The sequence below is a fragment of the Myotis nattereri genome (assembly GCF_964212035.1).
Source record: "Myotis nattereri genome assembly, chromosome: 2".
In the NCBI taxonomy this organism is placed as follows: Eukaryota; Metazoa; Chordata; class Mammalia; order Chiroptera; family Vespertilionidae; genus Myotis; species Myotis nattereri.
Genome location: NC_138076.1, coordinates 84,512,768 through 84,528,863, shown reverse-complemented (window position 1 = coordinate 84,528,863; position 16,096 = coordinate 84,512,768). Strand labels below are relative to the sequence as shown.

The 16,096-nt window shown below is 43.3% G+C and overlaps 1 protein-coding gene across 3 annotated transcripts in view; it reads left to right on the top strand.

The window, feature by feature from the left end:
• The window catches only part of ENOX1 (ecto-NOX disulfide-thiol exchanger 1), a 593,708-nt gene that overhangs the window by 424,150 nt on the left and 153,462 nt on the right, over positions 1-16,096 (top strand). For all 3 annotated transcript variants that reach the window (XM_081082747.1, XM_081082748.1, XM_081082749.1), the window contains 3 exons: positions 7,391-7,564; positions 8,793-8,999; positions 12,554-12,787. In XM_081082747.1, coding sequence (XP_080938873.1) covers positions 7,391-7,564; positions 8,793-8,999; positions 12,554-12,787 — 615 coding nt within the window. The remainder of the gene's footprint in view (positions 1-7,390; positions 7,565-8,792; positions 9,000-12,553; positions 12,788-16,096) is intronic.

The following is a 16,096-nucleotide window of genomic DNA, read 5'->3' as shown; positions in this document are numbered from 1 at the left end:
GCCGGATCCAGCCCGCTTGAAATGAATAAAACTAAAAAAAAAAAAAAGACCGTACCCTTTTATGTAATGATGTTTACTTTGAATTTATATTAGTTCACACAAACACTCCATCCATGCTTTTGTTCCGGCCCTCCGGTCCAGTTTAAGAACCCATTGTGGCCCTCGAGTCAAAAAGTTTGCCCACCCCTGCTCTATCCACTGAGCCAAACCAGTTAGGGCTAACTCTACTTTCTTAAAGATTCTGCTTGTTGGCATTTACTTATAAGTACACTAATATGTTAATTTATCAGCTGAGTGGTTAATTTGTCCTCAATAACTAGGTAACAATCTTCAAAGTTTGTCTTTTCACAAAGGGGAAAACATAGGAGCAATTCTGCCTCCTGGGGACTAGTTTTTAATATTTTTCCAAAGAGAACCTTTAGAACAGCAGTTCTCAACCTGTGGGTCGTGAACCCTTTGGTGGTCCAACAACCCTTTCACAGTGGTCACCTAAGACCATCCTGCATATCAGACATTTACATTACGATTCATAACAGTAGCAACATTATAGTTATGAAGTAGCAACGAAAATAATTTTATGGTTGGGTCACAACATGAGGAACTGTATTTAAAGGGCCAGAAGGTTGAGAACCACTGCTTTAGAATATCTTTGCATTGCTTATTCCGATGCGTATATTTGGGGAATACCATTTTTACATTCTATTTGCATACATAGAATTTATCCTTTTTAAGACTAAAGTCATCTGTCACCTCCTCAAGGATTCCTTCTACGATTCTATGCCCCATTTAGTTTCTTAGGACTGCCACCACAAAGTACCACGAACTGGATGGCGTCTTCTCTCACAGTCTGGAGGCCAGAGCCAGAAACCAAGGTGTTGGCCAGAGCCATCCTCGTTCTGAAAGATCTAGGGAAGAACCTGTGTTATGCCTTTTACTGAGTTTCTGTTTGTTGTTGTTGTTGTTGTTGCTGTCCTTGGTGCTCCTTTGCTTGTAGCTCCTTATCTCCAATCACTGTCCCATTGTCACATGGCAGTCTTTCTGTCTGTCTGTCAATGTCTCTTCTCTCTCTCTCTTTTTTTTGTTTTGTTTTGTTAATCCTCACCTGAGAATATTTTTTTTCCATTGTTTTTTAGAGAGAGTGGAAGGGGGGAAGGGAGCCAGGGGGAGAGAGAGAGAAAAACATCCATGTAAGAGAGACACATGGATTGGTTGCCTACTGCACAGGCCCCAATCAGGGGCAGGGAGTGAACCTACAACCCGGTTACATGCCCTTGACCTGCAATTGAACCTGTGACCCTTCTGTGCATGTCCGGCGCTCTAACCACTGAACACACCAACCAGGGCTCTTCTCCTCTTTTTATAAGGACACCAGTCATATTACATAGGGACATCCTAATTGAGTATGGCCTTATCTTAACTTGATTCCATCTGTTAAGACCCTATTTCCAAATAAAGTAACATTCACAGGTACCAGAGGGATTAGCTCTTCAAAATATATTTTCAGGAGAACAAAATTCAACCCGTAACAGCCCCCAACCCAGACTGGTTTTCATGGCCCCTTCTCTGTGTTTCCATAGCACCTCTTATTCAAATGTCTCACAAAAGCTGTCATACTGTATTGTCATTTTCTGGTTAGTTGTTTCTGCCACTGGACTCTCACTTCCATGAAGGAAGGACTCATACTGTATAATGCCTTTTCAGGCAAAGTACCTAACAAAACATAGAGCACCTAGCAGGCACTCACATATTTGTCAAATGAAACACTTTGCCGTCATCATCATGATCCTCTATGTGTAGACAATGTTATATTATTTTCCATAACATATACATGTATTAATGTTGTAAGTAAGTGCTACCATTTACTGAGTATTTACCTTGTGCTGGACATTTAGGTTAAACATTTTGGTTTTTTAATCCCTTTTCATCCTCACAAGAATATTAACATTTATATATGCTTATCCCCATTTCACAGATATTATAAATCAAACTTAGAAAGATTACTTGTCACAAAGCCAGGGCACGGCTGACCCAGGACCTCATCACAGGTGCACTGGACTGCAGACTCAGCCCCTTAGCACTTTGATAACTGCTTTTGCACAGACTGTCCTCTCTGATGCCCCCATTTTGAGGAGCAAGTTTGTCTGGTGTTTATGTTCCTATTCACCTGATGGAGACCGGGAGCCCAGAGAGGTGAAGGAACCAGCTGTGACTGGAGCCTTTGACTTCAAGGTCACCTTTATAAAAATGGTTTTCCTTTGTTGATCATGAAATAATTTTAAGAATATTTGAGAACAGGAGGACATGGAACTGAAAAAAAAAAAGCATTACTGTAATAGTTCATGATCTTAACTGACACAGTCAAACAGGGCTTGGAAATTGCAATGGGACACAGTTGTGAGAAACGGTTTCTCCATCCTGTTCCAGTAAACAGAATGTGTATCTTGTGGTTTCATGTTGAGTGAAGATAGATCATATTTTGGGTCCATAATTCTTCTGGAGAAGGGAGAGGAGCCACTGCAGGCACGTCAGAGCCCCTCCGTCTGTCCACTCTGCCCGGCACAAGTCCTGGGCACTGCTCCCATGTGCTCAGCCTCTCCATGCACTTGAGGTCTCATCTGGGTCTCATGGAGGAGGAAGGGGGCCCCGGAGCCCTGCCTGTTGGGACCCAGCATCTAACTGGGCTTGACACTGGTCAGGCTCTGCCCTGTGTCCCAGGACTGATAACTGGAACTGCCTCCATCCCAAACCCCAGGCCTCGGTTCTGGTGTCAGGACCCTGTCTTGCTTCCCCAGACTGAGTCACAACTCAGTTAACCTGCATGATTACCTGGTATTTCTTGACCTGTGACACTGTAATGTTATTGCCAAACCTCAGTTCCCCCTGACCTGAGTCAGAACCCTAGACCTGGGGGATTCAGGCCCAGTGACATGTGCCCAGTGACCCCCTGGCACACTGGCCTGTCTAGACTGGTCTTGCTGCTAACAATCCCTACACAGGACTAGACGTGCAGTGCTACCATTTGGCTTGATTGCTGCCTCTCTTGTATTTTTCTCTTAGAGCACTATGTCCTACTTTCTGGGCCAGACGTGATCCTGGCGCTGACAACTTGCCTGTGTCCCCTCAGCTGCAGCCCAGCCTAGCGCAGGATCCACCTAACCTAGTTATGCCCAGCCCTGACTGGAGACTCGCTTCTATTACCTTTCTTCCAATCGGGTCTAGTTCTCACCTCAAATGAGACTTTTTGCTAAGGCAGAAAAGGGGCAAGCCTTTTAGGGTCAGCAGACAGAGAGAGAAGGAGGGAGGGAGGGCAGCCCAGTCAGTATGGGCCTCTGGCCAGGCCAAGTGCACATCTGACTGACATTTAGCTGCTGCCACCCCAGAAAGAATAAGGCTCGATCTACTAGCTTGAATGACAGGGTGGCTTCTGATCTGACCTGACTCCCATGGCTCCTCAGAACATTGTAGCCACTCTACTGAGTGCTCACTTAGAAACCACTTGGAATTCCCAGACGGCTCAGGCCCTCCTGGGCAGGCCCCTTCCTGGATGGCTCTTTTAATCCTTTGAGCCTCAGATCATATTTTAGCTCTTCTCTTGAGTTTGGTGCCCATCCTTTTTGCTCTACTCAAACTCAGTTGTTTCCTCAAGTGGGGAACATATTACAGTCACCACTGTAACTCCAGATCCTGGCAATAGTATGTGCCCAGTAAACACTGAATGAATGAATGAGTGAGTGAGTGAGTGAATGAATGAATGTACGAAACCACCATGCCTCCAAAGTCCTGAATACAAAACCCCAACGGCCCTCTGAAAAATGTCCATCTAATTGTTAAACACCGGACTACATATGAACCAGTGAATGAGATATTTGTTTCTGCTTTTGTCTTGTTCGGTTGGGAAAAGACAACTAAAAAGAAACATTGCTGAGCTTTGGCCTTGCTGCCTCTGTGCCCATAGTCAGCAATACAGAGAGGAGCTGACAGGGCCGCAGTCCTAGAAATAAATAACCCTCCCTCTTGTTCAAGTGCAGTTTCTAAAAGAAAGTTCTACCATATACTTAATTGGATTCTTTCTTGCTGCAATTTAAGCCTTCTTCCTCTTTTCCCCGAGTGGGATTATAGCTCATTATCTCTGAAGTTCACAAGGACGCCTTTTCTTAGCAAGGAACTGACTCTCACAGCGAACATTCTCTCCTCACCTGTGTCGTCCTGTGTGTGTCTTTCTCAGACTTTCGGAAATAGTGCATTGGCTTTAACGAGTTAGTACGTAGTAGATCCCTGTGCTGTTCGAGAAAGCAATTTTCATCTGTTCATATATTGTTAAAAAGTAGCAGTACTTAAAAAAAAAAAGTTTAATCCTTCCCTACTTCCTCAAATACTGAATTTCAGATCCTTTGGGGTCCAACATAATTTAGGTGTTAATTCCTTTCTAAGCTCTTTTCAAGTTAGCGCACTCACCATGTAGATTCCATTAAACCCCAGAGTTTCTTCTCTGGGTGTCTCAGAAAAAGCCAAGTAATGCATGCTCAGGAGTAGTGTCTTTCATTCCCCTTTCTGACTATTTATTTATGTGGCCTTCATAAAGAGAACAGAAGTCTGTTACAACCAAAACAGCCTGCAGGCACTGGGCTTCTCATCTCATTTGTGGGAAACATCTGGTTAATATCATTCATGGGCTCTCATTCCAGGGTTTGCAGCCCTGAGCGGTTTCAGCCTTAAATCACCCTGGATTGGCAAACAATAGTAAGGGACAGGCCAGGAAAGAGACGGGCAAAGCTTATGTTTGGAATGAGCTTAAGTAAAGGCATAAACATGCTGATGTTCCCATTTTTATTTCTAATATATTCACTGTGAGAGCCAGTATGTTATTTCACTGATGATGACATGGAGAACCATTGTGTTCTGGAACTTTTCCTTTAGAATTGGCCTGGGGATCAGAAGGCTACGTCTTGATTTTTTTAAAGAGTAATTTCTAGTAGTGACATGTATTAGGTGAATGGTCAAGCCGGGTCATTCTTGGTGGAAACTCTGAAGTAGTTAAAAAGAGAGAGACCTGTTTAAACATGGAGCAGAGACCCGGTTCTAGTTCCTACTCTGCCATGTTTGCTTTGTGATGCTGGGAATGTCACTGAATGCTTTAAGCCTCAATTGCTTTACCGGTAAAGTGGGAATAAGATCTATGAAACTATGAGGATTTCAAATGAATAACCCAAGTGTGAGTCTTGTCTCTGTTACTTCCAAATGTTTATAGTATGGCTTTGGTAAAACTGTGGTTTTGAGCAAAATCAGCACAGAGCCCTAGAGTCTGGAATGCTAGTGCTCCAGAAAATTCTCCAGTCAACAATCCCATTACAGATGAAGAAAATGAGAATCATAATTATAGAGGAAGTGACTAGAATGCCAAGGTGGCTACTTTCAAAGACAATGCTTATTTTGCATTTATATTTAGGGTTAAAAATAACACACACAAAAATAAATATTTAAAATAAAATAACAACCTCACCCTAGCTGGTTTGGCTCAGTGGTCTGCGGACCTAAGGGTCCTGGGTTCAATTCCAGTCGAGGGCATGCACCTTGGTTGCAGGCTCCTTCCCCGCCCTGGTGGGGGCTTGTGCAGGAGGCAATCAATGGATGGGTTTCTCTCACATGGATATTTCTCTCTGTCTTTCCCTCTTTCTTCCACTCTCTCTAAAAATCTATGGAAAAATATCCTCAGGTGAGAATTTAAAAATAAATAAATAAAAACACAACAACAACAACAACAACCTCATTTTGCTGAAGCCCTGGTGATACACTATCATCAAGTTAAATGGATTTAATAAGTGGGACAGCAGTCCTCCTGGGATTATAGATTAGCATCACCCTGCTTATTCTGTGGGGCCCAGAGGAGGAGTGGAAATATCCAGGGTGGCTGGAGAAAAGCTATCATAAACCTTTTCCCAGAAAGGAAGAGCATATATGGGTCCTTCTACGCGCTCTGAGATGGCTTAGTAAACCCAGGTGCAGTTGTCATACCATCTGCCTCTAGGCTTATGTGACCTTTCAGCACAGGTGAGGAAAGAGCAAGGCCGTGCAAGGCCCAGGCACAGGAGGTGCCTGAGAGCCACAGAGGAGAGGGGCAGGAAGGAAGAATGATGTAGAAGAAGGAGGGAGAAAAAGTAGGAAAAGTGCGAGAAGGGAACGTCCTCCCTGAGGACTGTGGTGGAGGGTCACCATGACTACTACGCCTGGTGGCATCTGTGCTACTATTTGTCTTTCTGGGAACATTATCACACCACCAGTGGGAGTGTCTGTTTTCTGCAAACAGATCTCCCAGGAGAGGGATCTTCTCGCAGCTACTCTAGAAACTCAGTACATTTGAACAGCCCCTGCTCTTACTTATTTAAAAAAGAAAACAACAAAGTCCCTTTATATCACCTTTGAAATTACTTGCTTCTTTATCACACTAAAAGAACAATTCAGTGCTTATGTTGGAAAACTCTTTTGTTTTGTTTTTTTGCTGCCTTCTTCAAATTTTTATAAGGGCATAAATTTGGTTTTTTATACAGGGAATAAAGATTTCAGAAGGATGGTCAGTGATTTGCTGATTGAATTACCGGAAGAAAGTATGGTTTAAAATGTATATAGTTGGAAGGTCTGCTCAAGGCGGGGAGGGGAGGGGGTTAGAGAGCAACCAAAGGACTTGTATGCATGCATATTAGCATGACCAATGGACACAGACACTGGGGCGGTGGGGCTTGACCTTGGGGGTGGGAGTGGCAGGGAGGTTAATTGGGGAGGAAAGGAGACATGTAATACTATAACAATAAAAAAATGTATATAGTTAATTTTATGCCTGCATGTATTTAACCCATCCGTAGTAATTATAATATCTCTTTGTGTGTGTTTTTTATTTCTTGGGGGAAATGGGTTAGGTTGGACCTGGATGCATCTTTATAAAATGTGCACATATAAATTGAACTTTTCTAAATCTAGGTCAATTGGGTAAGAAGTCTCTTCTGATAAAAGTAGGTTGACAATTAGATTCACAGGCCACTTCAACATTAAATGATATTTCTTCCTACATCCTGGGTCATAAAGCAGTGTAAATAATACATCAGTGTTAAGAAACAGAAATTGCATTCACAATATTAGCAAAGCTTCATAGTGCATGGTTTTACACTTTAATATGCTGTGTCCCATTCTGCCATGTTAGTGTTTTAAATAGTATAATTTCTTTTTCATGTAGTTTTAAGTTCATCTTTTATTTTCTCCTCACCCATTCTGGAATAGCTTTCTACAGTGCTAGGAGAAATTCCTAAAAAATAAAAACCATAAAGTCAAATGATATTTTTAGAAAAATGTAAAAGATTTCCGATCCTCCAGCCAAAATGTTATCTTGTGTTCTTTCCAGACTCCATCTGTGTACCAGGCTTTGATCCAGGCCTCAACATGATGACTGGGATCACCCCCATTAACCCAATGATCCCAGGCCTGGGACTGGTACCACCCCCGCCGCCAACAGAAGTGACTGTCATCAAAGAAATAATCCACTGTAAGAGTTGCACTCTTTTCCCTCAAAATCCAAGTAAGTGATGTCTGTGAGAAATGTTTGCTTATCAATTTAAATTACTTTCTTTTGTTTTTATCATAGCATTGCATTCATTTTCAGATGTGACTCAGAATTCTTCCACATAGATACTAGAGTGGGGGGATCCATTCCACAGAAGTTCCTTATCTCTAGATTAGAATGCATGTGGAGGAGATATGTCCATATGTCTGTCCATGAGCTGACTCAACACCGTAAAGGCAGTACCTGTGATTTGGAACTATATATCCAGCATTAAGAATCTTTTTGCATGCAGTGAGGTCTGACTTTTGCTGCAGAACATAGTGTGAAATATGTGAGCACTTCCATCCATCTTCACAGTTGCGGGAGAAAAACTCTGAAATGTTTTTTGCTAGATGGAAAATTGAATTAATTTGGTGGTTAGCAATTTTGGGGGGAGCCTGCATCTCAGACTTCCTGGGCCAAATTGCATTTGCTTGAAGGAAACATACATTTGATGAAATAAATGGGTCAGAATTTTTTTTTTTTTAATTTAGCCTCAGATACTAAGTTTATGGGCTTAGATAGCTAGGATTTTTTTTTTTATTCATATTAATCAGTGTTGCCTTTTTTAAGTGGACTTTTCAGGAGATTGCTTTAGTAATCTACATATAAACTAGGTAAAATGTTGTGACAGTGTACATTTTATCTTTTTATACAGCCTTCCCCAAATTTAATAGTTTGCTCATTTCAATGTGAATAATACTAAAAAAAAAAAGTTCTTTTCAGGCCCGGGGTTTCCCAGCCAAGTAAGTACCGTGCGAGCTTTCAGGTTCGGTTCTCTGCGTTCTGCCTTGCTGCTTCCTTATCCCGAAACAAGACAAAGCAGATAACGAACCGAGGCTTTTCATCATGTTGTCATTTCATCATGCTTTGTACCTTGCAACGGATTTTTCCTCATTTTCTGGGTTTCCATATTATGAAGGAGAAATGAAATTATGCTAACATTTACTTTATCTTTGTCCACGGACAAGCCTAGCTACTCTGTGTAGAAATGAACAAAAAGAGAAAAGAAAGTTGGGAGGAGGTGGGGAGAGGAACTGAAAAACAAGACAGCCCATGATCAATGTAAGTTGGTGTAGAAATTCATCATTATCCAGAGCGGAGACAGTTACTCTGCGAGTTTTACTTTTGCCAGGTGAACCGGAAAAAAAGAGCGCAAAGAAATCAAAGGCAAAACCCTCTATTTCTTGTGCTTAATTATTAGATCTTCCGCCTCCTTCCACAAGAGAACGACCTCCTGGCTGTAAGACTGTGTTTGTCGGAGGATTGCCAGAAAATGCCACGGAGGAAATTATTCAAGAAGTCTTTGAACAGTGTGGTGATATCACAGCAATTCGGAAAAGCAAGAAGAATTTTTGCCACATTCGCTTTGCAGAGGAATTCATGGTTGATAAAGCCATTTACCTTTCTGGTACTTTGCATTCCATAAGGGCTTTTCTGGGCATTTTGTTATGTTTTATGATGTTAATGTGAGTTTATTCCCTCTTGCCTTAATGCACAATAAAAATCCTTACAGTTTGGGGCTAGAAAAGGAGGGATTCTGCCTTTTCCCTAGGCTGCCAGAAGCTCCACCTTAAGTCTGTGAACGCACCTCGCTGCAGGAATGGTTTCCCACATCCAGTCTTTAGGAATTCCATCAAGCTTCTAATTAATGATCTCAAGTGCTTATTAGATGAAAAGCAATATTATGAATACTGAGGACCATTATGATTATTGGATGTAATTCTCTGGGAGATTAAAGTACTCTCTTAGCATAATTTCCGTTTTTCAGAAGTGATTCACTTTCTAGACACCAGGGGACTAAATCAAGATCAGTTCTTTGCAGAAAGCAGTCTGTGGGAGCCAGGGAAAGACCCCGTATCATTGCCCAATCGTTTGTACATTTATCTTGGTTAAGCCCACCCCATGATCCCTGCTTCTTTGGTACCAATTTACATGGGAGATTTTTACCGGTGTTGTAATTAGACCTAATGCTGCCTTTGGCTCTGTGGGTGTCAGAGCAAGTGTATGGAGTCTCTCTGCAAGGCCTTTGCCCAATCTAAGAATTGCGGGCTGGTATTGATATGTGGCTTTAGAAGGATGTATTTTAGATTCAACTCATTGCAATTTCCTCACACTCTCAATCTGCATATTTTAGCAAGTCACTCAGGGTACTACCTCCCTGTTCCTGAGGCAAAACCAATGGGGCAAGGTGAAAAAAGGATAGAAAAAAACCCAAAACAGAGCACATCTGAACATTACTGCAGATTGATTTCTGCAATCGGCCATGAAATTCTCTTGCAAACCCCAGAAGCTTTGGGGTTAATCCAATAAGGCAGAAACTTTCCTGAGCAAGATAGTGATATGGAGAACTTTAAACCCCTTATTCCCATAAAATCTTACAAAGAGGGGAAAAAAAATCTGACAGCTTTCCAAAATGGAGATGGAAGGTGAAACATAGGATAAAGATATTTTACAACACAGAGACAGCTATGTTTTACTTTTCACGTATTCCTGAGCTGTAGCCTCAGAGCGATCCATTAGACAATTGGGGACTCGGTTGAGTGCCTGGCACTGGGCTTCGCATGCCGTGGGCAAGATAACCTCCCTCTGAGACTCCTTTCCCTCATCTGCAAAATTGAGATAGTGACAATACTACCTCATAGGGTTGTTATGGGGAATAAATCAAGATAATGGATTTTAAGTGCTTAGCAAGGCATCTGCAACATAGGAACCATTCAGTATGTAAATGGTTATTTTTAACACAAACATTCTGATGATGATAAAGACAAACTGATTTGTTTCTAATCCCAGCACTACCAATAAAACTATTACTTTATCCCACCTGATTAGATGAGAGGGTTAGAATAGATGAAAAGTGCTTTACCACCAACAGAGCACAATGTTTAGACCCAATCAGAAACCCCATAATACATTGCCTAAGATGAACACGCCCAACGTAGGCACGTGAAGGTACTTCTTTATATATGCCTTGATGTTATGATTTTGCCAGCTTGGACCCTAGTCCTGCTTCTCAGCAGGGCACTGCCTTGCTCCTTGGTCTGCCCTTTTGAGACAGGAGGAACCCCCAGCAAAGGCCTTACCTCCAGCCCCCCTGCCCGGGTGCGTGGGCATCTCCCAGCTATGCCTCTGCTGCCCTGTGGAGGCTGCAGCATCAGTCACAGGAAGATCTGAAAGGCTGATTAATGTGAGGAACAGGAAGGGGGGAGGGCTGCTCCTCCTGCGTGTGAGCTTCTGCAAGCCTGAGCCCAGATGGAAGGCTTGTCTAATTTTAGGACCGGGTTCACATCTGAAGGCCAAGCTAATTTTAGAGACAGCCTCATCAGATCTCTTTTAAGGCCTTACTGATGATGTTTTGGTGAAAGAGGGGGTGCTTTTTGGAACCAGAAATGTCTGAAAAGCAATGGTCTGGCCATGAGCAAGGGAAAGTTGCTTAGCCAGTTGGGACACTAGCCAGTCTCAAGCTGCCCTGCCTGCTCAGCTGTTATATATATATATATATATATATATATATATATATATATATATATATATATAATATCACTGTGGCCTGCAGATTTGTTAAATTTCCATGGCCCACAACCAAGATACACTGCTTTAGATTTAATTCTGCTCATCTGTGATCAGATGTTTGAGTTTTTGATAGGTATTGTTGTTATGTCTTTCCATTTTTAGATAACACAGTTGAAACTGAGGCACAAGAAAGGCATAATGGAATCAGATGTGAGATCTGTTTCATATTTGTAACTTTTCAAATGTGTGAAGGGCCCTACTGGGGAGAAGTCAGCCTTTTCAGGGATTTTCAGCTGAGTTTCAACCCAAAATACTGCGATAATCCATTGAAATCTGCCACAAGATCTTGAATATCTGCCCAGTGTGGCCTAGCATTTCACAGTGGTGTCTTATTTGCAAAGCCCCTACACAGCAAAAGTGCTGCTTTTGTTCTCTCCTCTGGCAGGCCCTGACAGCCCTCATCCTGCTGGGACCTGAATTGATGTTTTTTAATTCTGAGTACCCCAAACTGAAGAGCAACCTCAAAGCCAAGTCTTCTTCATTTGAAGTTTGGCTGTCTGGTTTCAGTGCTGTTTCTGTTGATTTCTCAGATCAAATTTCTGCTCACAATCTTTGTAAGTTGGGCAGCTCACAGTAAATCCCCCAAAGATGTGCAGGCCCATTATTTGGCCTGGCCCTGGGCTCTCGTGTTGGCTCCTGTGGCCTTCAAAGATTGTGCGGACAATTCGTGTGGTGCTGCATGCCAGATGAGCTGCTGCAGGGCTGTCAGGAAGACAGCGGCAAGGCCCCTTGATTGAAGGTAAAATATTCTCCTGTGTGCCCCAGAGGATAAGTGGAAATAAAACAGCATTGCAAAATTGCCTTGGTAATTGTGGCTTTTGCAGCTGCTGAGAGAGAACTGAGCAGCAACATTTTCGAGGAGAATAAAGTGATAGCCTGAGTGAGGTGTTGTGGAATTTACTTTGTAGATCTCTTTAAATATCATGGACACTCTTTACTCCTACTCCATCTCTTTCTAAAAAGAATTTAAGGGAGTTTATGCAATAGAGTTACAGTAAGTTGAAAATATAAAATCAGGGCCATAAAAAAAAGGTAGGAGGGAGGGAAAAAGCTATGTGTCAGATTTGTTTTTGAGCTTCCTGGAAGCCAGAGGGAAGAAGCAGTTAGCCCAGGTTCTTGAGATCACCCTCTTGGTATCACTGGCTTGCAAATGATAGGAGACCTTCTAAGACACCTCAGAGCAGTGTGCGTGTCCTTTAATCTATAAGGAGCCTGACTTGGCAGTGCTTCCGGGTCGCTGGGGAGAAGGAGAGCTGCCTCCCCCTTCCAACGGGAAGGGTGTCCTCCGTAAGGACAAGGAAATGACAGCGCTCAGTGCACCTGGATCAGGGGCCTGGACCAAACCGTGGTGCTGCGTCTTTGCTATGTGACCAGGCTTTCCATTGGTTTCAGGTTACCGGATGCGATTAGGGTCTAGCACAGACAAAAAAGATTCTGGCCGCCTTCACGTGGACTTTGCCCAGGCCCGGGATGACTTCTACGAGTGGGAATGCAAGCAGAGGATGCGCGCCCGCGAGGAGCGGCACCGGCGCAAGCTGGAGGAGGACCGGCTGCGGCCGCCCTCCCCGCCGGCCATCATGCACTACTCGGAGCACGAGGCCGCTCTGCTGGCCGAAAAGCTGAAAGGTAGGAGGCCATTGCCCAGTGAAGGAGAAAGGCTGTGGCCCCTCCACACCGAAGCCCTGTGTTTTTCTGTTCCTTCAAGAGCTGATCCCCTATGACGGGTGTGTGTGTGTGTGTGGGGGGGGGGGGGGAGTCACTGGGAAGAAGGACTCTGCTGAGCTTGGTCCTGCTGTTGCGACAGAGCCCTGCCCTTTTCCAGAGCTGTCACCGCTGTGGTCTGGGAATGTGTGTGCACTGCCACTCAACAATTGACTGCAAAGTGGGGAAGAAGAGCCATGAGCTCTAGCCCCAAAGCTGGCTACTGCCCTCCGACTTGTGTTGCATGAGCTAGGCTGGCATCTACACCTTGGGCAGGCGGTCCTGGTGTTCCTCCTGCTCTGGGGAGTTTGCACCTGCTCCACCCTCCTCACAAAGCCTTCCTTAACCGTGTCACTCTGCACTGGGACAGAAGAGACATGCAGAATAGGATTCCTGGCTTCAGAGATGGAGTTGAAGGGGCACTGCTAACACCTACCAGATAAGGACGAGAAGTGTGTATATTTCATTTCTTCAGATGCTTTCTGTGTTCCTCTCCTGTGTTGGATGCTATGAGAGATAAACACGTGGAGGCTTTATTACCTGCCCTAGTGAACTACAAATGAATGGGGAGGGGCCAGGTCTTGAAATGAGGATTGGGTGTGTATGTGGATTTTTTGCCATTACTGATCAAAGTTGTGTGACATGAGCAACAACTGAGTGTTTCACAGTCTGTCCTCAGGTTGTTGGGTGTGTCAGGTTTTAATGAGAGTTACCTAGGTCACCGTCGCCGGCCACACAGAGGTGTCTACAAGGAAACGATTAACGGTAATACAAAGTCAGTGACATGATTGTTCAAGGGATGAGCAACGTGCTTTGAGAGCTGAGGAATGAGTGGAAACACTGTTGATGAAAGTGTCATGGAAGTCTTCAGAGAGGAGGCTGAATTTGAATTTTGCAGGATACACAAGATTTTTTTTTCCTCGAAAAAAGAATGGGCATAAACACATTATTAGTCAGTGGCTGGAGCCCTGGGAATAAAGATAGAAGGAAGAGAGAGAATCTGACACCCAAGGAGAAAGGCGTGTGGTCTGCTCTGGCAAAGATGAGGCCTGCATGAAAATCGTAGAGGCCCGTGAAGCTGGAAAAGCAGCTGGACCGTACAGTGCGGCCTGAAGGCTGCTGCTGGGTTTGGGGTTTATTCCATCCACAGTGGAAAAGCCACTGAAGGTTTCTTATGAGGGGAGAGATGCAATTGGTCCTTAGAGTATTTGAGAGCATAGCCAGCGTATTAAATGTCAATGTGTAGAGTGGATTGGATGTTTTCATTACAGGAAGTATATGAACAACTGCCCAAATCCTATTTTAGAAAGATAGAAAGAACAGTTTTTCTATGCTTGAAAAAAAAAGATTTTTTAAACAAAAAAACCTTCTGCTTCTAGCCCCCATCCCCTGTTCTGGGCTTGGAAACCCTACTAATCTGCAGCTGCACTGAAGTGCCCCATTGTGACACAGAGGCCATGACTGTCCCTCTGACAAAAAGCCTATAAAACGTAAATACATCTTCTCACTTTTCCATTCAGACTCGAAGCCATATCAAGTGGCCAGAAAGAGAAAGAGCACCATCCTCAATCAGGAATGTTGATTTGGGAACAAACACTTGTTTCTTTCAGATTCAGTGCATTCTGTATTTATCAGCTTCTGCCGTGTCCACTCTTAGGAGTGACAAAAACGATCACTTTGATTCTGTGACCTCATGAAGGAATTTCAGGAAGTTTGGTATCTACATTATGTTATTTTTTTAAGGAGTCAACACAGAGAGTATCTACGCATACCAGAGGAATACTGCATTGCCCTTCCTGTTAGGATAGCAGGATAGCAGACTGGGATGTCAGTTTGGTAAAGTAATTGGCAAGCCTTGCCATTTTTAAAAGAAAAGCATATATATAATTTGCAAAATTTAGAAGCTGCACCTTTAAAAAGTACCGTGTGATCCCTTGAGAGAGAACAGATTGGAAATTTTAATAGATGGCAGTTACAGTAGAATGAACTAGCTGGGGATACATCTTAGGCAACAGTCAGGTAATATCAAGCTTGATGATTTCAACCCAAGCGCAGAGCTTGGAATATAAACAGCATTTAATTGCTTAGGAAATTGGCTGCCTCAGAGATGAAATCCACTCATGCTCCTTATAATGCTGCAAAGCCAGACAGGAGGAGCCAAGGAAGCTGTTTCCCTGAAGATGATTTCATTGATATGGGGATATCAAATGCAGTCAAGTCCAAGGTAAAGAAGCCTAGGTCAGAAAGAAGTGGGAAAGCAATCTGAAAATACCTACTTGGATTTTCCTTTTTGCCCTAGAGCAATGTTGCTATCTTGTGTTTAGTACAAACATTTCCCCCATTTTTACATTGTACTTGTTCATTCTTACAAGTTTCTTTTTGAAAATCAGTTTTATCCAACAAAATCTGTATAGGCCAAGCCTTTATTACAACCAACAAGGCATTTTCTATCCTGCTCAGTGCTAAAAGTATGCACATAATATATGCTCAGTAAACTATTTGCTTTCTTTGTTTCTTAGCTATTTGGATCTATAAGCATGTTGCACTTCTGGCCAGCAGTGCTACCAGGTGTGACCCATGGCCGAAAGTTAGGGAAGTGATTGCACTCGGCCATTATTCCAATCACTCCACAAGTATTTGTCACGTGGGAAAAGAAAACAGGATACAAGCCTCTACCTCACTTAGCTCGAGTTTTTTGAGTGATAGAGGCAATTTACAAAGCACGCTGTACTTCCACTATTGTAAGTGACAAGTGCAGGGTGCTATCCCAGGAGAGGCAGGCACCCCACCTGGCAGGTACAGGGTGAGACGGGGGAATCTTCTGGGATGAGTAAACCTGCACTCTGGCCACAGGGCCTTCTGAAGCCAGAAGAAACAATGAGGTGTAACTGTGTACCTAAGGCATGGAGCTCCAGTGTCGGTTACGTAGTACAAATTCTAAAAAAGAAAATTAGCAGGCGTCCTGCTGATTAAATAGACATTGTTCTGAGACAATTCAACTTAATGAAGACTGACTGGGAAGTGCTCACGGACCAAAGTTTATAGCATGGCTTTGAGAAAGTGAGAAGGAGCTCAATAACCCCATAATTACACTTTATTGGAAACAGTAGCACCAGGCAGACAAGATAATGAATTTCAGTGTCTAACACAGACCATCCACCCCTGGAGGAACCCTGTGTTTGGACTGTGGAAGGAAGACATTGATCAGACAGTGAGGAGAGATTATATCCTAAT